The 23,099-nt window shown below is 28.4% G+C and overlaps 5 protein-coding genes across 5 annotated transcripts in view; 3 read left to right on the forward strand and 2 right to left on the reverse strand.

Annotated features, from left to right (window-relative positions):
• The first annotated feature begins 396 nt into the window (after positions 1-396).
• Positions 397-5,960, forward strand: LOC113364012 (synaptic vesicular amine transporter-like). Its single transcript, XM_026606473.1, is given in 10 exon segments — positions 397-458; positions 1,779-1,929; positions 3,086-3,144; positions 3,218-3,339; positions 3,563-3,707; positions 3,776-3,877; positions 3,944-4,170; positions 4,405-4,555; positions 4,865-5,051; positions 5,912-5,960. Coding segments are annotated over 10 exon segments (1,239 nt in total). The 5' UTR covers positions 397-412.
• A 5,136-nt stretch (positions 5,961-11,096) lies between these two features.
• Positions 11,097-11,591, forward strand: LOC113387255 (mitochondrial assembly of ribosomal large subunit protein 1-like). The gene has a single exon (XM_026624839.1). The coding sequence runs from the start codon at positions 11,097-11,099 to the stop codon at positions 11,589-11,591; it is 495 nt and encodes a 164-aa protein (XP_026480624.1).
• Positions 11,592-12,675: 1,084 nt separating this feature from the next.
• LOC113364017 (tctex1 domain-containing protein 2-like) lies at positions 12,676-15,290 on the reverse strand. Its single transcript, XM_026606477.1, has 3 exons — positions 15,109-15,290; positions 13,227-13,472; positions 12,676-12,834 (listed from the first exon to the last, which is right to left on the reverse strand). Exons 1-3 carry the CDS (start codon positions 15,169-15,171, stop codon positions 12,688-12,690), a joined length of 456 nt encoding a protein of 151 aa, XP_026462262.1. The 5' UTR covers positions 15,172-15,290; the 3' UTR covers positions 12,676-12,687.
• A 144-nt stretch (positions 15,291-15,434) lies between these two features.
• LOC113364011 (protein penguin-like) lies at positions 15,435-19,449 on the forward strand. The gene is made up of 9 exons (XM_026606472.1): positions 15,435-15,722; positions 16,923-17,094; positions 17,166-17,343; positions 17,411-17,656; positions 17,742-17,869; positions 17,942-18,107; positions 18,171-18,579; positions 18,940-19,224; positions 19,308-19,449. Exons 1-8 carry the CDS (start codon positions 15,545-15,547, stop codon positions 19,191-19,193), a joined length of 1,731 nt encoding a protein of 576 aa, XP_026462257.1. The 5' UTR covers positions 15,435-15,544; the 3' UTR covers positions 19,194-19,224; positions 19,308-19,449.
• Positions 19,450-20,079: 630 nt separating this feature from the next.
• LOC113364013 (methylglutaconyl-CoA hydratase, mitochondrial-like) overlaps positions 20,080-23,099 on the reverse strand; it is a 14,607-nt gene continuing 11,587 nt past the window's right edge. The window contains exons 2-7 of the mRNA XM_026606474.1: positions 21,664-21,810; positions 21,482-21,588; positions 21,175-21,405; positions 20,836-20,940; positions 20,309-20,448; positions 20,080-20,252 (exon numbers count right to left, since the gene is read on the reverse strand). Of these exons, the coding sequence (XP_026462259.1) occupies positions 20,127-20,252; positions 20,309-20,448; positions 20,836-20,940; positions 21,175-21,405; positions 21,482-21,588; positions 21,664-21,810 (856 nt within the window). The 3' untranslated portion in view covers positions 20,080-20,126. The remainder of the gene's footprint in view (positions 20,253-20,308; positions 20,449-20,835; positions 20,941-21,174; positions 21,406-21,481; positions 21,589-21,663; positions 21,811-23,099) is intronic.

Genomic DNA, 23,099 nt, shown 5'->3' on the forward strand with positions numbered 1-23,099 from the left:
GCAAAACACACTTCTTTTTTTGAAAAATTACTTACCGTTTTATTGTTGAGGAATACAAATATAAAAAATTAAAAGTAAGTGTTGAGTAATAAAAATACAATAATCTAATGCATTCAAAAAGTCAAATACATTTTTAACTTAAGCGTTGATAAGTTACCTTTAAGTCAAATACACTCATTTAAATGTGCTGAATTATATATTATTATAATCCATTTGTAAACAAATTATAGACCTCTATCAATTACCGCAAATTGACAAAAAAAAATGCTATTTAAATTTCCATTTTCTTTCAGTGCCAATCATACCAGAATTCCTTTATGATATAAGGCATCCCAATGCAACTTTAGCGCAAATAAATGACGCAGCATCACCCGTAACTCTACCGCCCCTTACACAATCTAACAACAAGTGCATGACGCAAAATGCTAGCAACAACAATGCTACCTTACCACCATATGGTAAAGTATTTTTTGATTAATTATATATATCAATATTTTTAATTGTTTATTTATCATTGTTTAATATTAATAATATTATACATATATATTGAGTTTGCTTCACAAAAATCTGATCAATGGAATGAAATATAGCCCTTATACTAAAAGTATAAGGTCTATGAGTGAAATAAACAAAATAAGTATCATCAATTGTATCAAATTATTATTACAATGTGAATTGATACATGCACATATATCAACTATGAGCTCTTAATATTAATAAGTATTTTTTGACAACTTATTGTCACCTAATTTATTTTATACAAATAAAAGTACGTCCTATTTGTCGCCCTTAATGTCTACATTATATAGGGAAAATACGGACAAAATGGTATATATCGACAAAATGACACAGTGGTCCTATTTAAAAATTGGCTAATTTTATAGAAGTTTCAACGAATGTATAACATGAAGAAAGCCATAATGAAAAGCCTGTCAGGTGTTGAGCGTCATTGTCACAGTCTTGTCGCAGTAATCAGTTCAAACTTGTTTTGCGCCTTCAAAAGTTTATTTTGAAGATGTTTTATCGTATTTTCAGGGTTTATGATATTAAAGATATTGATAATGAGCTCTTAATAATAATAAGTATTTTTTGACAACTTATTGTCACCTATTTTATTTTATGCAAATAAAAGTACGTTCTATTATCGCCATTATTGTCGACTCTATATTGGGAAAATACGGACAAAATGGTATTATACCGATAAAATGACCCAATGGCCTTATTTAAAAATTGGCTAATTTTATAGAAGTTTCCGCGATTGTATAACATGAAGAAAGCCATAATGAAAAGCTTGTCAGATGTTAAGCGTCATTGACACAGTCTTGTCGCAGTAATCAATTCAAACTTGTTTCGAGCCTTGAAAAGTTTATTTTGAAGGTGTTTTTCTCGTATTTTTCTCGTATTTTTTGGGTTTATGCTTCATGTGTTAATATCTCATTCCAAAGGACATAACGATTTATTTGTGAACTAATTTCTTCAAAATTAGCATCTCAGTCCTTAACATATATGTCACTTTGTCCGCACTATATGAACAGAATGATTTTTGTAATAGGTTGCATTTATTCTTCATAAATATGTCACAATAATTTATACTCAATTGAAATACTATTTACTAGTAGTCAATAAACCAAAGATGAGTGAAATCGATTAATACTGGTTATAATACTAAGGAATAACAAATAAACATCATTAAAAAGCAGAACACCACGTAATTTTGTCCGTACTTCCTCAATATATATTAACTTTTTCAATTTATTTTCAATATTCTCCCAAAATAGACAATACAACAATGTCAACTGAATCACCGCAAGAAAGACAACAACGGCATGAAGAACTAGTTGGAGAAACTGTGGAAGTTGGACTTATGTTCGCATCTAAAGCGTTTGTTCAGTTGATTGTCAACCCTATTGTCGGACCACTAACCCATAAGTAAGTTATTTTAAAGCAAATATTAATCATGTAGGATACACAAACTCTGCAAACTCTAATATCTCATACATATATCTGAACTCTGGCAAACTCTAATAACTAATATACCTGAACTCTATACAAACACCATTTCTGGAAAATGTTCGAGATCCATTCGAAGTTTTGTTGAAAACATATTTTGAATCCAATAAATTGTGGCGGGCATAGCTCAGTCAGTATCATGATTCATGACCGACTTACGCGTCGAAGTTCTCGCATCGAGTCCTGGCGCAGGCGCTATCTAAATAACAATAAATTGTGAAATCAAATATGAATATGCCAATATACTTGTACTTGAATAGATTGATATATTAAAATGTATGTAAATATGGAAAAAGATGTAAAAATAAAATAAATCATATAAAAGATGCAATTAAATAGAATTTGAATTCTTGAGTGAAAATTGGATAGAATTAGAAGTCAAAAAAAAAGAAAACTTATTTACCTAAATAAGGATTCGTAGATAAATGCAAATGGTATTCAGTACATATAATATACTTTGGCTAATTTTGATTCGAGTTAGAAATCCATTCCCGTACGTGTTGGTTTGAATCAAGTAACATCGGAATCGAGTCAGGTTCCTAATTCTATTATTCACATCACTATTATATCTGTCAATTAAAAAATCACTACACATGGACACTTTATTACCTCGAAGGACCAGATATAATTTATTATTAGAATATTATTAATAGTATTTATTTGTTTGATGTTCACGGTTCAAGTTTTACGTACAGAATGAGGATGAATTTCTTAAAAACTATCTTAGTATCTAGAGTAGGGTAGGAAATTATTTTATTAAGTCAGGTAGAGCGAGATGGATTAATAAAATTTGTGAGGTTCGAACATGCCGCCACGTTTTGAAAAAAAAAAACAATGGGAAATTAATTTACATGATTTATCAACATTGCTTTATGTAGTTATGGTGTTATGGTAAAGTTACAATAAAAATGTATAATAATGATTAAGATTAATTAGTTATAATAGTATATAAAAATGGTTGATTATATTATCACTTATTGATTAAAGTCTTGTGATTGTTTATGAATTCACTACGTATTATATTGTCTTTTGGTTACAATATCTTGATATACATTTGTATGTTTATTACTTTCAGGATTGGATACAGCATACCAATGTTTAGTGGGTTTATAATTATGTTTTTATCAACTATAAGTAAGTACAATTGAATATTGCACAAGTTGTTAAATTATTATGTCATCAATGGTTGATCTATATCCTTCCACAGTTTTTGCATTCGGAAGAAGTTATTTCGTATTATTTCTTGCCCGTGCATTGCAAGGGATTGGTTCATCTTGTTCTTCAGTTTCTGGAATGGGAATGCTCGCTGAACGCTATACCGATGACGAGGTGGGTTGCATTTTATAACAATTTAGTTTCGATATGAATTTCGAAAGATATAGTTCAAATTCAAGTCAGTAAAGTAGTTATGCATGTTTTATTTGCAAATAATATCAAAAGATTTCTGATTGACTGAGTCACCTTATCAAGATAAATCTTGAGTTTTTATAAACGTTTTAAAATTGCGTAAAGAACTATTTTTGTTTGAATTGTTTATAAACTTTTTTTGTAGGAACGTGGAAATGCGATGGGTATTGCGTTAGGCGGGCTGGCTTTAGGAGTACTCATAGGTCCACCGTTTGGGGGTGTTATGTACGAATTTGTTGGTAAAAGCGCCCCATTCTTAGTTCTTGCTGCTCTGGCACTTGGCGATGGATGTAAGTAATAATTTATAATTCCAATCTCTCACTTCTCAATCCTAACACATGACAATTATCATTCACAGTGTTGCAGTTATTCATGCTACAACCAAGTGTGGTACGCCAGGAAAGTGATCCTCCAACATTAAAGAGCTTAATATCAGATCCGTATATCTTAATTGCAGCAGGTAAGTCTAAAATATAAATATAACCTGTAGTATATATCTGACAAATAAAATATTTTTTATAAATAGGTTCCATAACATTTGCTAATATGGGCATCGCGATGCTTGAACCTTCATTGCCAATATGGATGATGGATAATATGGAGGCGAGTCGATGGGAACAAGGTGTTGCATTTCTCCCAGCAAGTATATCTTATTTGATAGGAACTAATTTATTCGGTCCTCTGGGTCATCGCATGGGTAGATGGCTTGCCGCTTTGCTGGGACTTTTAATTATTGGAGTGTGCCTCATCTGTGTAAGTTTTCGTTTAAAATCGTCGTTAGTCGCCTTATCAATATCATGACAAATATCAATCATGACTTTCTAATCAATATCATGACAAATATTGGTCACGATTCAAATGTAGCATTCCAACTATTTTTTTTTTTAATTTTAATGACAAATATCATAAATTATTTGGGTGTGATTCAATAACTATCAATACTTTTAGAAAATATTAGATAATTGCGTAACATAATACATTTTTCAGATTCCAATGGCTTCTTCTATAAACCATCTCATAGTACCAAATGCTGGCTTAGGTTTTGCCATCGGAATGGTTGATTCATCAATGATGCCAGAACTTGGGTATTTAGTAGATATCAGGCACAGTGCAGTTTATGGCAGTGTTTATGCTCTTGGTAAGCATTTATATGAAAATAATTTAATATTTATGTATAACAAGTTTACCTTCTACAAGGAGCGTACTACATTAGTTTTACAAAACTCAAAGTTAGCTATATTGTGTTTAAAAAAATTTTAAGTTTTTTGCAATGAGGTGTTTACTAGTGAAGAGTATGAAGTATCAAAAAAAAAGTTTTTTTAATAATTTATTTGTTTTAATATTTTATATTGATAGTTTTCGCAATTTGCAAAAGAGCATAGTACAAAATTATTTAAATTAGTCTCTGTGACAAGATTTGGATCAAAAATTCTATATATTTACCTAGGTGATGTGGCATTTTGCCTTGGCTTTGCCATTGGACCAGCCATGAGTGGCACATTGGTGAATACGATCGGTTTCGAATGGATGCTTGTTGGTATCGCAATACTGTGCTTCCTCTATGCGCCATTGCTGTACTTATTGAAAGCTCCACCGACAAAAGAAGAGAAAAAGGTAATAATTATTAAGCATTGGTATATTGTATATAATTATTAACTTTTAGTAGGGTAAGTTATAGTATTCTCAAAAAAAATTTTTTTTCAGAGTTCTAAAAAAAATTTGAATCTTTTTTAAAAAATATAATTTTTAGTACAGGAAGTTGCAGAAATTTGCCCTGCACCACTAGTTGTAAATTTTATTGCAAACATGTTATTTATTGTCGAAGCTTTGGATCAACAAATATATTTCATCTTACGGTTGTCTATTAAGCAACAAAGTTTATTAGAGCATAAGAAGAGTAGCAAATACCATCCTCAAGAAGTGTCAATAATCGGCTAAATCAATAAGCATTGATATTTAGAAACTATTACCATTGTGACGATAGAATTTTAAAATTTTGACATTATTCTATATTTTGATGATTATTTTACAATTTAACCATTTTTTGTAGGCCCATATTTCTTTAGGATGTTCCTTAAGAGCTATGATCTCTATGATCTCTATGATGAGCTGGAATGTCGACAAAAAAATTCGCACTTATTTGGTCAATTTTAAGAAACGACTCGACAGATCGTATTCAAAACTAATCAATGCGGCTCCCAATAGTGTTTTATGAAATAGCTTTTAAAGTTTCAAAAACGGTGCTGCTGTTTTTGAGAAAACACCTACAAAAGTCAAAATTTCGGCTCATACTGCACAGAATACATTCTCAAATTTTGTTGTCAAACGCTCAGAATGACTTGAAATATTGAGAAAAATCGGATTTTCTGGCAAAAACAAACATCTTTTTTCGGAAGTTAATAATTGTATTAATTACAGTATAAATGTTAAATGTAATTACTATTTTTTAATAAAAATAATTCATCTTTTTGTTACAGCAATTGATGGGAGACAGAGCTTCAGTCAGGTACGTATCTTACCACAATGAAGAAAACGATGAATAATTTCAAAACAACAATAACAATCGCTAAAACTTCTATTCTAAACTATAATACTATCATCTTCAAAATTCACTTACCTTTTTATTTCTTGTTAAACATGATTCGATGAGCGACTTTATAACCAGTTTGCGAAATTAATAAACGCAAACGAGAAATTGCCAATAAATTAATATTATATGCTCAAAATAATGGCACTAATTCATTATATTCTTCTGTAACTTCCACTAAGTATTTAACAAAAATTTTTTATGAACATTTTTCATAAACATTTTCTAAGCAATAATTTCAAATTGCATCATAATGTATCTATATAAACTACTGCAATAATTTGAATTTAGGCGCGAGACTTGATAAGATTTATATTTTATTTTGTTTAAAAAGGATATATTAAAGTGCGCAAGAACATTTCTCAGTTGTTAATAAATTTAACCTATTTTATTATATATGGTTAAATCTGTTTATATTTGAGTTCATCAGAAACAAACAAAACTTTTTGCCTTTTTGAGTAAACCTTCTGTAGAGATTTTTTCTTTTAATGCACTTGCGTGTCTTTACCTTTAAAATCAAGACTAACATATTAGAAGTACACTAAGAACATATCTGATGGCTTCTATAGAGAAAATTCATCTATTTATTCAATAGAAAATATAAGTTCACAACGTCCAAATAACTAAAGTTTATGTAATTTATAAGTATTTAATTTATAGGACCGTTGCATCGCATTAATTGCATACGATTCTGTATTATTATGAAACTGAAGATTAATTTTCGGCAAAAAAAATTAAGTCTTTCAAGTTTCTAATGAATACATTCTCTAAACTGTTATAAGCATGATCAAAACTGAACTAATACTATATCTATAAATCAAATTTCTTTTAATTACCTTCAATTGAACTGTTACTTATAAATTTTAAAATCAATTTAAAGTAACATAAATAGTAAATTATAATGAAGTTATGCAAATGTGTATTTTATTGTAAATTATATTATATGAAACTAAATGTAAACTTGATAGAATATGAAAAATGATGTTGCTTACAAGTTAGATACAACTCTGTGTTTTTATAAGGTACTACCTCGAAATATATATTTATAAATAATAAGTGAAACGACCAATAAAATAAACTTCGATTAAGTCTGTTATATATGTATGTTTAATGTTAATCTATATCTCTAACTGAAAACTATATTTGAAAACTAAATAATTAATATTAATTTTTTACTCTATTTTGATAAAAAAATACTAAGATAAGAATTTTTGAATGGCTGCAAAAATTGTTATCACAAGTTCGTTTATGTGAATTTTTTAAGTTGATCTTTTAAATAACTATTTTTATAAACGGACAATATTTCATAATCGAATCGAATTGATTTTAATCTACATACATTGTTATACCAATCATAATCAATTCATCTATATAACAAGAAGCTGAAAAAATAACTCGAAATTTAAATTAAATCTAATCAACTTGTTTGTATTTTAGTAAGTATAATAATAAAAAATGTTTAATGTATATTAATGAAATTAAATAGCACATACTGTAATATATAATCTTCTTCGGTGTTTGATATAATATGTATTATAATATATTAAGTATATCAAAAGAAACTATTAAAATATATTACATCAAAACAAATATAAGAAATAAATTTATAATGTCGATAAAAGAGTAAGGGACACTTACTTGAACGGATCTTTTAAACATTACTATAAAATTCTCTTCTAATGTCGAATGAAAATTTAATTGTGATCTTATTAGATGTATATGTGAGTGAGTGTTTGTCTACATATATAGATACAGAAATAAAACAAATCAAAAAAATGTGAATATGTAGATAAATAATTCCAATCGACTGATATTTAGCTGAAAAAAAATAAAATTAAATTTCGAGTTATTTTACTCAAGTTATGTGTAGAATTTCTGTGATATAATAGTATAACATTGAACAGATTACAATCAATCACAATAACTAATATTTATACATATATGTAAATTCTGTTTTAGCTTTAAGCGATTTGTAATATTATGATGTTACAAGTTTTACTTGCTGATAAAAGCAAAATTGACCATATAGTCTAAATCTAAATAAGACTACATCACTGATAAACATAATAATGATAATAATAATATAAGGCGCTGTGTTTTCATATTACATTTAAATGAATTTAACTTGGAAAATCATTTGCAATTGTTATAATTTGCACTCGTGAAAATTAAAAGTTCACCTATTCCTACTGTTGATTTTTGTTAATGTGTTATGAAGTAAAAAGAACTATATTTTCTATAAATTTATATTTCATTTTTTCAATATCATTGTGAAACCACATGCGCATAATGCCGTAATACAATCAAAAATATACGTGACTGTTGTTCTACGCTGTACTTCTTAGTATAATAAAGTTATTGTTGTCAAAAGCATTTATTTTAATATTATTATGAGTATTTATATGTTCAATATGTTTGGATAAGTTTTTACAAATTGCATATAAATCGAGAGCCATTTGTGTAATAGCTCTCATAATAAAGAAAATCGTAAAAGTTGTTGATTTAACAAATATAGGTCCAAAGAACAAAAAAAGAAAATTAACAGACATTCTGCGGGACGGGAATTACTACCCGTTTTCCAAACATTCAGCGACCCAAAGTAACCATATTTCTTTGTTTCAAATACGGGACAAAAACCTTTAGCAGAGATAGTTATGTTATGTGATTTAGAAAACTAACCCATTGGGGACGGGACGGTTTGAATTGAACTGTACCTTGCGGCCGAACTCCTGCCCGACAGTCATTTAAAATTGCCACGCATATTTCTGCATTCTAACTCAAATTTCAGCACTCCAACTCAAATTCTGGACATGTATTTTAAATTTATATACATAGAGTTTCCACATGATAAATAAAATGTTCGTTTATTAACTATTCAGTTTGGTTTACTAACATTGAGTTCCACGGCTATCGACATGTTTTTAGGTGGGATACATATGCGTTCCTCGGCTCTAACAACTTCGTCTTCGTCAAACGCATAATATGAGTTCTTCGGCTAATTTGATGATTGCTGCAAAAAGCATATATGCGGCGCTCCTCCTCAAAGGGTTAACATGCTTTATGCATAAAAAAAACGATCGAACTATTCTCAACCCAAATGCCGCATTTAGACCCACGATCAAACTCGACCATCCACACTATGCGTACTGGGTTGACCCGAGGATGGCCCGAGAGCTCACACCACGGGGTATTCTAATATTGTCTAGGGCTCAGACGTTTTATTCGAAGAGTTGACAAAATATAAGTTGGTTCAACCCTTTTGTTGTGTGGTAAATGTTCAAAATATAATACAAGAGCAAAAAAGACCATAGTTAAAAAATAATTGAACTAATTGGAAGTAATTTAGATTAAAAAAATTATTGAGACAAAAAATAGGTTGTTAAAAGGTCTGATTAAAAAAACTGATTTAATAACAATCAGTTTATAGGTATCCTTATAAGAACATAAATAAACAGTTCCTTTTAGTAAATATTTTTTTGGTCAGATTTACTTATACAATGAATATTTTTTTATATTTTTAACTTCCCGTAGAGTAAGTTATAGTAATCGCAAAAAATCGAAAATAAAAATTTTTGCATTTCTCGACGTTTCAAAGGTTTCTGAATATTTTGGCATGCCTTAGAAAAAATGGATGTATGTGTGTGTATGTGTGTGTGTGCGTGTGTGTGTGTGCGGATACAAATTTTCGTCGACGATTTCGGGAACACCTATTAACCGATTTAAATAATTTAAAAAACATTCTATTCGTACTGATGAGGAGACGTGCTGATTAGTTTTTGGTGGAGGCAGGTCTAGCCGTTCCGAAGATACGGGGCAAAAAGTGCCAAAAACGGTAACACGGTTTTTAGGAGAACGGAGTGTCCGATTTTAAAAATTCAGAAAACATTTTACTTGTATTGACAAGATGAAGAATTGATCAAATTTTCATAAAGGCAGATGTAGCGGTTTCGGAGATCTAATGAAAAAAGTAAAACAAAAAGCTATTTGGCGGTCAAAAATGATTATTAGACATATGCACATCAAATTATCAGATATTTTATAGAGATTTTAACAACAAGTATGAATTTATGGGTTCCGTACCAATATTTATCAGTTAGACGGCGACGCGGCGCTTACGCGCTTTGACATTTCGTCTCTATGCAGTTAAAGCAGTGCGATTGCTTTGAAACAAAGTTCAGAATTTTCAAACTATGCCAAAATAAAGAAAACTTCTTTTTTCAAACAATTTTTTTTTTCAAAAAATAGTAATTTTTTTGTAGAATTTATAGTTTCTCAAAAATCTAATCTTTTCGAAATAATTTTTTTTCAAAAATGTTAATCGTTTTAAAAAAATAATAATTTTTGGTACGGGAAGTTCCAGCAATTTGCCTTAAGGCACGATTCCATACGCCCCACTAGTTTTTAATAAGATAATTCTATATTATTTATTATATTTATTTATCTTCAAAATAAAATATAAATATCGCCGCTTTTAGTGAACATATTTTATGTCGCGTATTTTCATAGATAAGATGGATAAGATATCCCGGAAAAAACTGAATCCGGGATTAATATTGCTTTTTAAAAAAATCCGGTAAATGTCGATATCCGAGACAATGGTCACCAATTTAAGACGGAAAAAACTGTTTATTTCTTTAATATTGGCAGCCAGCGCTAACCTAACTGTCAAACTGACAAGAATAGTAATTTGGGGTTATCAATTCATAATATGAAAAAAATATTTATTTTATATTGCTTAATTAATTAAATCAATTAAATATTATTAACTTTTTATTTTACAATAAATAGTGATAAACTTTGATTGATCTATTTTCTGCCTGCGCATAAAAATCATAAATAAATATTTTTTTTAAATGTTATAACCTAATAAATAATGTATCGCTTTCTATACGGGTGTGTGCGGAAAATACAACTGAAAAACAATTTTCAATCGAAATTGAACAATGACATAAATTTTGCGCAAGTAATTTATAAACCATTTTGTTCCCGAAGTTTCGATCATAATATTTCCAAGGAACTTAAATATGAAAAATTCGAAGACAAAATCTCTCCACAAATTTTCGATATTGAAGAGGAACGTAAAAGAAAAGAAATGGAAGAACTTGAAGACGACAAAGAACTACATGATATTACAAACAATGTTCTTAAAAGAGGAGTAACTGGAGTATTCGATATAGACGAATTAGTAGAAGTTATTAGACTAAATAAGGGACAAGATTTGTGTGTTATAGCAGTACCAAAATCATTTAAATATATAGATTACATGTGCTCTGTTACATGCAGAAATACAAAACATATGTTAGGTATTGCGGAGTTTATTAGAAAGATTTATAAAAAGAAAAGATCCAAGGATGATCCAATACCAAAGATCGAGGGAGCTAATTCTAAAGAATGGATTGCTCTGGATTTAGGAAATATAGCTGTTCATTTATTTTTGAAGAAAGTACGACAGAAATATGATATTGATATGCTGTGGTCTGTTGGCCCTGAATATGATACAGAAACGAACAAGCCTGAAGAAACAATTACTGAGTTATTACAAAGCCATTCAGAATTTTTAGATAAATTGATACCTAAAGGACAATAATATAAAATATACATAGAGAGAGAGAGAGAAATATTTGTTTAAATATTTTTTTATAGTCTATGGAGTGAAAACATTTAATAAAAAATTATATATTATATGTTATATCCTGTAAGCAATATTTGCTACAAATAAACAATAATTTGAATTTAAACTTTGTTAAAAAGTAAATTATCATCCAGAATTTGATTTGTTGCAGAACATTTTGCATACATAACTTAAAAACTCTTTCTGATACAGTAAATCTGTATATTATTAAGCTCAATTACCCTGCTATCTGTCTCGTAGGATCAATTATGGTAAGAATCTTGTTCTTTAATTAGTAGATTGTAATTAATTATAGCATTATCACAAAAATAACATTGTTATGTGATATATATTCCTACTCAAATCTGCATGTTATATCTCTATCTTTGCTTTTGATAATCTACATATATTATTTATAAGCACTTTTATTACTCTGAACTCCAAAGTATCTTGGATTGCTTACGGAACAGGCTGGTAAAATGTTTTATTTCTAGAAATTTTATCAACTCAATTTCCAACTCATACTTCTGCAGAATAAACAAATTTTTGAGAAATCTAAAAATTGCAATACTAATTAAAATGGCTATTTTTTATATTACTTATATTATTCAATCACATTTAAAAATATAAAATTGGTCTGACATTTTTAAAATAAAGTAAATGGATTTATTATTAACAACAGAGAAATGAATCACTGGATTCAAAATAATATCAAAACAATGCCACTCAAAATATTTTGAGAAGGTGGAAAAAAACTTACATCTATGACTGTTATTTATGATTCACAGTATAAATTTTATATAGGACTAGTTGACATTAATATAAAGTAACATATATTATGTAATTTTTGATATTTAAAAATCGAGACAATGAAGATACAGTTGCAACAGTCTTTATCAAATGAACTTTCAACTTTCAGAGAATTTTAACAATCGAACTACACTACAAAAGTAGAGCTTTACAACAAATAAATATCAGAACAGGCATTCAATTAAACAATTGTAGTAAAAATAAACAATTCCCTACAATAAGCATCATCAATGTGATGGTGTCTATCTATTTTTTTATATATTCAGTAGAAATAGATACCAAAAACAGCTACTAAACAAAATAATGATGGATTTTTATATTCTTCTGATACATATGTATCACATTCAATATCCCACAAACTTCGCATGGCTGTTTTCACTCCTGCACCTTTCTGTTCGCCTAAAACCACCTGTGAAAATTAAATAGATCTCACAGAAAATAAACATCATGATATTAAAAAATAGTATACTTTTGCAACTTATATTAATTTTTTTTTTTTTAATGTGATCAAGACATATATTTTTTTCAAAATTTCTGTAATATCTTGATAAAAATTACTTAGTTTTAATCAGACATTAATTCTAATCAATTTATATGATTCAAAAAATATTCTCTTAGTAACTATGAAGAGCGCCTAAATTTGTAATATTTCTGTATCAAAAAAATGCATAAATATAGCCTAATAAATGCATAAAATATAGGAAAGGCGATTTCAAACATGTGAAGTGAATATGGCACCATAAATTACCAAACATTTTAAATGTTCAACAATGTTATATTCCTAAAATATATAATGCTTACCTGTACTATATGCTTATAACGGCTCTGCTGCAAGCCTTTAATGGAATTATTTATTGCATTAGCCAGATCTATTGTAATTGTTTTGGCAGTATGTGGCAAATAAATTTGGCCATCCAGAGTACTGTGAAGAATAGATATTATAAGTTCTCTGATGGCTGGAATATTAAACTTGTCCTTGAGTGCTGGTTTAATTCCATATAAACTTGGTTCTAAATCACGTTTTTCTTGTATTAGTTCCACTGCTTCCTGTTCCACAAAAATTATGTTAATTATGATCAAAACCAATTTGGTTAATTTGATATTGATATTGCAAATTCAAGTTTTTTTTAAATTTTCTTGTGTGTCTATTTGATTTTTAAATGAAGATGGTACCATAATGAACGATTATAAATCAGTACATTGTTTTAACAATAATAAATTTATTATGCTTGAAGAAATTGATAATGATCGCCTTAAACAATGAACCTGATTCCAAATGTTTAATATGTATTATAAATATGCTAGAAAAACAAAGCGATATGAAAATCTCACATTGGTCTACACGAAAACTAATAACACTTATATTTTCTATTTATACAGAAATGAAACAAGACTAAAAAAAAAAAACAGCACATTCAAACAAAACTAACACACTTTCTATTATTTTTATATACCCATGCTATATTTAAAATACATAGCCAATTATTTCATTAAATTTTTTTTTTTTAATTTTAGTGTAAAAGTAATTATCATGCTGAACAATATTTCCAGAAAAAAAACGACTCTTTACTAATGAAGAATCATTTACAGTACAAGCATAGAAATTTATATCTACATAAACACACAAATACTAGGTGACACGGGAAACGAAATTATGCCATTTAGATCTTTTCATAAAATTATTGTTGGATAATAGAAATTAATGTTCAAAATTGTTTAAGAACATAAGAATCTATTATGATAATATTTTAAATTTGTTTATTTTGTTTGGTATAACAAATAATTTTAAAATTAATTAGGAGGCTTATCAAGGAGCATAGTTAATTTGTCATAGATTGTTAATGCTACTCTATTTGCTCTGAGTATGTTAAAAATTGAACAAACTTTCTGAAATCATACTTTATTATACGTGAAACTGCAGTAATTAACTAATGTACCAAATAATTTTTAGTCTAAAAAAGTGGGCCTGCTTCCTGCAAATTGTACTGCCAAAGAATGTTCATTATTGAAAGCTTGTAATAGAAACTTCAATAATACAACTGTACAAGTTTTTGTGATTGCACATTTTATTCAAATTGCCATATTTTCTGACCTACAATTGATCAGAGCAATTTTATGTGGTAATGCTGTGCAAATTTATTTATTTTTTAAACACATAGCCCGCAGAATAGTTCCAAAACGACTTAGAAATACAATTATTATACATATAATATAGATAAATTACAATATAGTAGAATACATAATAAAATTAAAAACACAAAATAGCATAACACAGAATGTAACAATTTAAAAGCAATATCACACAACATATCCAAATCATTCTCAAAAGAGCTATGAAAGGCCCAGCGAATTTAATAATCGAGTGGGAATACACATCATGTGTAAATAATAATCAGGAGTTATTCATGGTAAACGATCAAATCAAATGTAAACATTAACATAAAATGATCAAAATTTCATCACATTATCATTTCTATATAGAATTGAATACTCACTTTAAATTCCTTGATTCAGATAGATATTGTTATTCATTTTTAATTTAAGTTATTCGCAATACATGGAAAACTAATTGGCAAATATCAATGAAAATAATTTAAAAATTTGTCGTCTATACATTCAATTTCATAAAGTACTGGTGAAACTGACAGTTTCAATCGAATAAAATAAAAATTGTCGTTAGTACCTCCTCAGAAGCAGTATGATCTGAGACATCTCCAGATTCGATATCATCCGCATTATCTGCCATTAATTAGATATTTTTTCGATTTTCTTTTGAATTATTCAAACTAAACAGCGGGCTTTACACAATTTCAAGATGTTTCACTAGTTCACATTTATAAAATTACTAAAAGCAGCAAGTGTCAAAATAAGTCGAATCAACAAACACCTGGCGCGCCTCTTGCGGCAAAAATTGAAATCAACTAATAATATGACAGCCTGAAATAGGCACATTATATCGTTTTTCTCAAGAGATGATCTTTTTGACAAACTTTGATAGGTTATAATTAAACTGCACGTGTTTTAAGGAAATAAAGTGTTTATATTAAAGAAAAACTTATTATTGTTCATAATTATTGTTTTCAAATATAACGATTTAGGTTAAAGTACAATAAATCAAAATGATTAAATCTAAAAAACGTTCTTCAGAGGATAACACACAAAATAAAAACAAGAAATTGAAGACTACAGAACATCCCAAAAATGAACAAAATAATGACAAGAATTTGAAGAATTCAAAGAAAACAATAAAAAGTCCTCATAAAAATGGCTTTAGCAAGAAAACTACGTTTAAAAAAGGTATAAATAATACTTATTTATTTATTTATTTATTCAATGCCCGGGGCAATAATACAATATAATTACATTTTAAAGTGTACAAATTATAAACTAAAGATAATATGGGAGAAAATTAGAGTATTAAGAGTTCATAGATAGCTTTATATATATATATATATATATATATATATATATATATGAGTAAGTTCTTGTGGGGCGATACATCAAAAAATAAAAAGCAAAGATTTCTAAATTAATCTTTAATTCCAAATGTACTGAGTAAAGCTTCGGAACTTGCACATTTCACAAGTCGTGGCAAAAATTACTTAATTTTACTTACATTTTTGTTCAAATAAAACTATCATTTTTCTTTTTACATCTTACAAAAAATGATAAAAATTCATAGTGTGGACAAGTTAGATGTATAAATGTTGGTGCTAATTTCTAGTGTTGTGTACACATCTTAGATGTAACCTACCAACGTCAATATCCACTGATGATGACATTAAATTGAATGTCAAAACGTTTGGAAATAAAGATTAATTTATAAATCTTTGCTTTTTATTTTTTGATGTATCGCCCCACAAGAACTTACTCATATATCTCAACATCAAAATTAACAACTAAATCATATATATATATATATATATATATATATATATATATATATATATATAACACTTAATATAAACTACAAATATATAACATTGAATAAAAACTAATAAAATTAAACATTTAATAAACTATAAACCACTACTTAAGACATTCATTTAATGATAATTTTTCTGGCTTGATTTTTTATTATTTTTATTATTTTTTATTATTTATTAGCAAATTCATTTATTATTTTTGATATTCTGAACGTGAGTGCGCGTGTAACAAATTTGGTTTTAACTATAGGTATTTCCAAAGTTCTGTTATTATGTTACTTAATGTTTGGTACGACAAATTTAAAGCGTTCGAGAAGTTCAGGCACATCTAAAGCACCTTTCACAATATTTGTTCGATAGCAAAAGATGAGATATTTTTTTCTAGCATCAAGTGGCGTAATGTTAAGATGATTGTACATATGGGACTGACTTATCTGAATATTGTTCTTGTATTTGTGGAATCTTACATGATTAACAAATTTTTTCTGGACAGATTCAATTCTGTCAATCTGATCTTATTTTTATAAATTTTGGCCTGCAATTTCTTAATTTTATTCATTATTGACTGTAGGAGGTAAGACAACGTTTAATCCAAAAAATAAAATGGAAACTGAGAAACCTGAGGATTGGTCTAAATACAAAAAAGAAAAAAAGCAATTACGTCTTACCAGGAAAAAGAAAAAAAATGAAGATTTATTTGAACTTTCTGTTCAAGCAAAGAAATTAGGTGAAAAATTGCGAATGTAAGCATTTTATTTTTTCTCTCTTCTGGCTGATAGAAATGTTTGTTAACTTTGTCTTCAATATTTTGCAGTAAGACTTGTGGAGTTGAGGAACGCAATAAATTGTGTGAAGAGTTACATAGTATGCTAAAAGGTACAACAGGTGATAAAAATAGATACTCCAGATTAGTATTAGCGCATGATATGACCAGAGTGGTGCAAGTTATGCTAAAGTATTCAAATACTAAAATAAAAAATGAAATTATGCAGGTAAGTTTAGTCATACACCTTTCTAATGATTTATTAGAAAAATATAATTTAAATTTTATTATTCCAGGATCTTCTCAATTCTGTTGTTCTGATGTTGCAGTCAAGTTATGGTCGTTTTTGTGTAAAAAAAATGTTTAAATATGGTTCTGGAGAAATGCGAAGAGCAATTATAGACAAATTTTATGGCAATGTAGTTAAATTGACGAGTCATAGTTTAAGTAGCTCCATAATCGATATTGCTTATGTGACTTGGGCTACAAATGTTCAAAAAAATAAACTTAAACAAGAATTTTATGGAGATATCTATAAAAATGTAAGTATTTGTATTTATTGCTAGTCATTTCATAAGCATTACTTTTTTTAATGGTATAAAAATCATTTTACATTGTTTTCTACAGAATAAAGATGAATCAATATCTACATTAACCGATACATATAAAAACTCAGAACATATGAAAAATGCTATGCTGTGTGCAACTAAAGCAAATTTGTTGAAGATAATTAACAAAAATTTATTAGATAATGCGTAAGTATTTTACTTAGACAATGAAAACTTACAAACAAAATGGTTTCTTATTAAATATATTATTATTTCCAGTCTTTTTCATGTTGTTTTGTATGAATTTATGAGTGTTTGCTCTGAAGAAGATAGAACAGAATTTATATCTTTATTATGCCCATCCATAGCTACTATTTGCAGTACTAAAGAGGGTACAAAATGTGCTTTGATATGTTTGTGGTATGCTACAAACAAAGACAAAAAGGTAATCATCAAATCATATTATGATTATGTAACTAAATAAAAGTAACAAATAATATTTTTATAGGTGATATTGAGAAGCATTAAAGAACACATAATAAAACTAGCAGAACATGAACATGGTCATATGTTACTCCTAGGTATATTGTGTGGTGTGGATGATACAGTACTTTTAAACAAAATTCTGGTGAATGAATTAGTTTTTAAAGCTACTGATCTGATCAAAAATGAATGGGGAAGAAAAATTTTGTTATGGTTAGTTGCGCCGATGGACACAACTTATTTTCATCCTTCTGTGATAGATACTTTGAAAGAGGGAATGAAAATGAGCAGTTGTAAAAAATCATCAGAAACTAGAATACAAGAAATTTTAGACAATTGCAAGGATGCCTTGTGTAATGCTATCACTAAAGATAGCTCACATTGGCTGCAAAGTGGACCAGTAGCTATAGTTACAAAAGCAGTTTTAAAAGCAGGTATAATTAAATTATATGATAATATTAATGTATTTATTAGCCATTGTTTCTCAAAAGTACTCAATTTTAATTGTGAAAAAACTAGTTTGTCTTTTTATGTGTACACAAACAAATACCCATCATTAAGTTTCTGTTCAAATTTGTGATTATCAACATTATTGATTTTATAAGTTTTCACTTATTTTCTTAATATTATTCTTGAATTTTCTGAATGTTGTTGGATAAAGTCTATATAAATTAAAATCAATCAAATTCCTTAATTTGTTTATTAAATAAAGTATTTCTTTAAGGTAAAAAGAATGTTCTTAATGAATAATAAAAATAAGAGAAATATTTTTCTATTAATCTTAATTTCTCTAGGTTCTGGGGAGTCATTGCGGATTGCATTAGAAAGTTTAGCTGCTATTATCACAAGTTTAGAATGGAAAGTTGCTAATGAAATAAATACTAAAGTAAAGACACAAAAGAATGTTAAAACTGATTCTGCTGAAGTAGACTCTCAAGCTGAAGAAACAATTTTGGGAATTGAACATGGAGGGTTACATTTTGTTTTGAAAAAGCTAGCACAACATGATAAAATACAAATAGAAAAGGAACAACCAACATTTGGGTGAAGCTATTGTTGGATGTTTGAAGAAAAAAGTTGTAAGTATTACTTAATTAAGGTATATTATACCTAGTAAAATAATTTTGATCTGACAACAAATAATTTACTTAATAACTTTCAGCTTAAGCGTTGGTTAGGCTTAAATAGAGCATGCTTTATTTTACTTTCGATCATTGAAAATTCTAAAGAAAAGACTAAACAAGACCTAATAGAATTGTTACGTCCAATGGAAAACATTCTAAAAGAGCAGACACACGCAGGAGGGAAGATATTACTGAAACATATTTAAAATAAATATCATATTGAAATTGAAGGTGAGAATATGCAATAGTGAATTATTGATGATATTTGACACTTTCAAGAATTAAATATTAAATAAAATAAATTAAAGAAATCTTTTGGTTTTATTTTGGGCTTATTGTTATAACCAGTAGCGTCAGTTTGTAGAGTAACTGTTTCCTGAATTTAATCACAAAGCTGCATTGAAAAGAATTGCCACTGCCATGATTTTTCAGTCAACTACAAGAATTTATAAAGTGTATGCATCCATTAGCTCAATTAATTACAATTCAAGTCAAGAAATTATGCAGGTGATCAGAACTTAAGAATAGTAAATGTAATGTTAGCACATTAATTTTTGTAGCAAAAAAATCCTATCAGAAACTCAATCAATATTCTAGAAATTATGAACAACTAGATGCCAACAGAATCTTTATTATCTATACTTTACCAAACTATTAATTTAGATTTTATCCCAGCTAATTTTGAATCAGTTATTTTCATTTGCAATTTTTATCCTGTTTGAAAATTACAATATGTAAAAATTATAAATGTCTTAATTTTCAACAAAAATAGCCTTGGTTAAATAACACATTTTACATTTTATTAAAACTTAGCTAAATTACATGAATGGCAGGTACATTTTGGCATGATAGATAAACTAATGTCCTTTATAAACAGGTTTTCTTTTCTCAGCAAATGCTTTCAATCCTTCTAATCTGTCTTGGGTAGGAATTACTTGAGCGTAACATGTTTGCTCAATAGTATATCCCGTGGACATATCAACCTGAAACCACATAAAGTTAAATATATAATATTTGAATTTCTATATTCAACATTTACCTGTAATCCTTTATCCACTGCCAATTTTGCCATCCTAACACCGATTGGCCCATTTGGTAATATTTCCTCAGCAATTTGTACTGCTTTCAAATATGCTGCATCTTTGTTCTCAGATTGCTTCACAACATGATTTGCAATTCCTGCACATGATTTTTAAAAAATGAAATAATTTGCGGAATCAGGTTAGTGAATAAAGAGGCAGCTAACATTTTCAACATGATTAATTGTATAAGTATTACAATTTTGTTATTTTAACTGCTCAAAGAATTTGGTGTTTATGGTATTTCGGAGATTATTCATTTCAATTTAAAATAACTTTTATGATTAAGCAGTTCGGCCATTTCATCTTTCATATTACATTTGATATAAATGAAGAATATTATAGTTTGTATTTAGGTAGTTTACTTTCAGATTTTTTTATTTTGGAAGCAAACATTGTGCTGCAAACTACTTGTAAATTTTTATTATAGATTATGGCTTACTGAAGAATAAATATACAAATATCATTAAAAATAAATTTGGTTTACCATATTCTTTAGCTTCAGTGCCACTTAAAACTCTTGCAGTAAATATGAGTTCCTTAGCTAGAGATGGGCTGATTCTTCTTGGCAATCTCTGGGTACCACCAGCACCTTGATTGTGTGAAAAAAATTCAATAAGGTACTGTCTGTATACTCGGTGAGTTCAAAAAAGTTTTTTATAGCTGTACTCCTTTACTTATATATATATATATATATTATATATATATATATATATATATATATTAGTAGAACTGAACTCAATATAGCTTCAGTGAAATCAAATTTTAATTAAATCTTCTTTATCTAATTCTATATGCAAAGTAGAACTACAAGCATTATCTTTACCTGGTATTATTGCCAACTTAGTTTCTACTAAGCCCAACTTAGCAGTATCTGATGCAGTTATAATATCACAAGCTAACGCCATTTCTAAACCTCCTCCAAGAGCTACACCATCTACGGCACTAATAACAGGCATTGGTAATTGTTCGATTTTAGTTAATAATTCTCTTAATGAATTAACAAATACTTTAACTTCATCTGGAGACAGTTTTGCACGCTCCTTCAAGTCTGCACCTGTAAAATAAATGATGCTTATATATTATAGATCAATTTTATTTATTCATATCAAATATATTTCTGTTTTGCTTACCAGCAGAAAATACACCTGGAACTAAACTACGAATAATAACTGCTCTCACACTGTTATCATGGCTTATCGATTTTACAGCTGAAGACAATAAATCTACAAGATTACGACTAAAAATATAGGAATGAAACAATTTCTGTAACTGAAGTAGTCAAAGTTTTGAAATGTATAATAACTTAAAGTACCTAAACGCGTTTTTGGCTTCAGGCCTATTTAAACCTAAGACAACTATACCCTGCTTATTTTCTGATAAATAATCTACTTTCAAATCTTCAGTATTTGATACCGAATAAAATCTGCTATTAATTCTAGCAAGATTTCTAAATGCTGATCTGAGCAAACTTTGTTGCATCATTTTTAATATTATATTATTTTTAACTATTAATATTAACAAGTTCCTGCATACAAATTTAAATTCTGTTACAATGAATGTTACGGAAATTCATTATCATTAACCATTCAGCAACAGGTCAAGAAGAGGTCAGGGCAGAGCCAGGGGTTGCAAACTTAGTATATCATTACACATACTTATTTCCACTTAAATCACCGATAAAGAAATAACATCTTGGCCAACGTTATCCTTCCCATCAGCTGTCAAATCGAATCGTGGTAAACAGTGCGAGACTCTTCTTTCATCTATGGTGCGAGACATAAACTAGGGAAAGTTTCGCCCACACTGGCGCTGATAGCGCTAAGTAAAGCGTTTCGTACACAGTGGCGCTGTTTATCAATCAGATTCAAATTAGATTATGGGCCTATTCTGTAAGTAAATTCAAAGTAATAAAATAAGATTATACTAAATTATAATATATTACCGTAATGATATTTTTATGCTAAAATTTTACAAAATGTATTATAATAGACATAAAATTACCATTGGTTTAAATTCAAATCACACATAAGTTACCACGTTACCATAATCGTATAAAATTAAAACTATAGGTATAGATAAATATCACAGGCCTACAAAAAAAAATTTGGCATCAAATGTTAGAGCTGATTCTTATAGTATTTTTTGCGCTGATTTCAAATCTGCAAACCATTTTTTTGTATCAGCTCTAGTTTTGAACGTGGAAAGAAGTTGCCGAAACCAAGTCCATTGTAGGTCGTCACGGAAAAGAACTTTTCACAGTGTCAACTTTGTCTCCAACTAAGGCCGAATGGGTCTTGTAAGTTTGTATGTACAAGTAGACATATCTCATTAAAATAATATTCTGAATTGTATTACTATTTTGTACTTTCATTCCTTATATATCATATATATCATATCTTGAAAACTATAGCTCATAGAATAAAACCAATGTCATTTTTGAAATCAGCGCCCCAAATATACTTAAAAACAGCATTAAAATCGTTTGCACTATTTTCTTTGTTATCAAGGCAATTTTCTTATCTGTGTATCAACGGTTTTAAGTATTTTACAACAAGTCTTTCAATAATAGATCGCAATTGAATTCTGTCATTCACAGTAGGGACTATTAATCATGTGATCATTTTTCAAGCATTTTTTTAACCCCCCTACTTCTTGGCAATGCGTAGTGCTATTCAAAATCCCTCTCCCCCTCTCAATATCACATTATTTTTAGCACTTACAAAAATTGTAATGAAAATCTAGGTAAAA

Source organism: Ctenocephalides felis, unplaced genomic scaffold (genome assembly GCF_003426905.1).
Source record: "Ctenocephalides felis isolate EL2017-DRISC unplaced genomic scaffold, ASM342690v1 CF-g0.4_SCAFFOLD_00845, whole genome shotgun sequence".
Lineage (NCBI taxonomy): Eukaryota > Metazoa > Arthropoda > Insecta > Siphonaptera > Pulicidae > Ctenocephalides > Ctenocephalides felis.

Excerpts from the sequence above, each read along its gene's own strand:
- LOC113364017 (XM_026606477.1), bottom strand. The coding sequence starts at position 15,171 with ATGGCAGATAATGCGGATGATATCGAATCTGGAGATGTCTCAGATCAT. Across the intron at positions 13,473-15,108 it reads ATCATACTGCTTCTGAGGAG|GAAGCAGTGGAACTAATACA; the intron begins GTACTAACGACA and ends TTTGTGGAACAG. Across the intron at positions 12,835-13,226 it reads GTTATAAGCATATAGTACAG|GTGGTTTTAGGCGAACAGAA; the intron begins GTAAGCATTATA and ends TAATTTTCACAG.
- LOC113364011 (XM_026606472.1), top strand. The coding sequence starts at position 15,545 with ATGATTAAATCTAAAAAACGTTCTTCAGAGGATAACACACAAAATAAA. Across the intron at positions 17,095-17,165 it reads TTAGGTGAAAAATTGCGAAT|TAAGACTTGTGGAGTTGAGG; the intron begins GTAAGCATTTTA and ends AATATTTTGCAG. Across the intron at positions 17,657-17,741 it reads ATGGAGATATCTATAAAAAT|AATAAAGATGAATCAATATC; the intron begins GTAAGTATTTGT and ends TGTTTTCTACAG.
- LOC113387255 (XM_026624839.1), top strand. The coding sequence starts at position 11,097 with ATGGAAGAACTTGAAGACGACAAAGAACTACATGATATTACAAACAAT.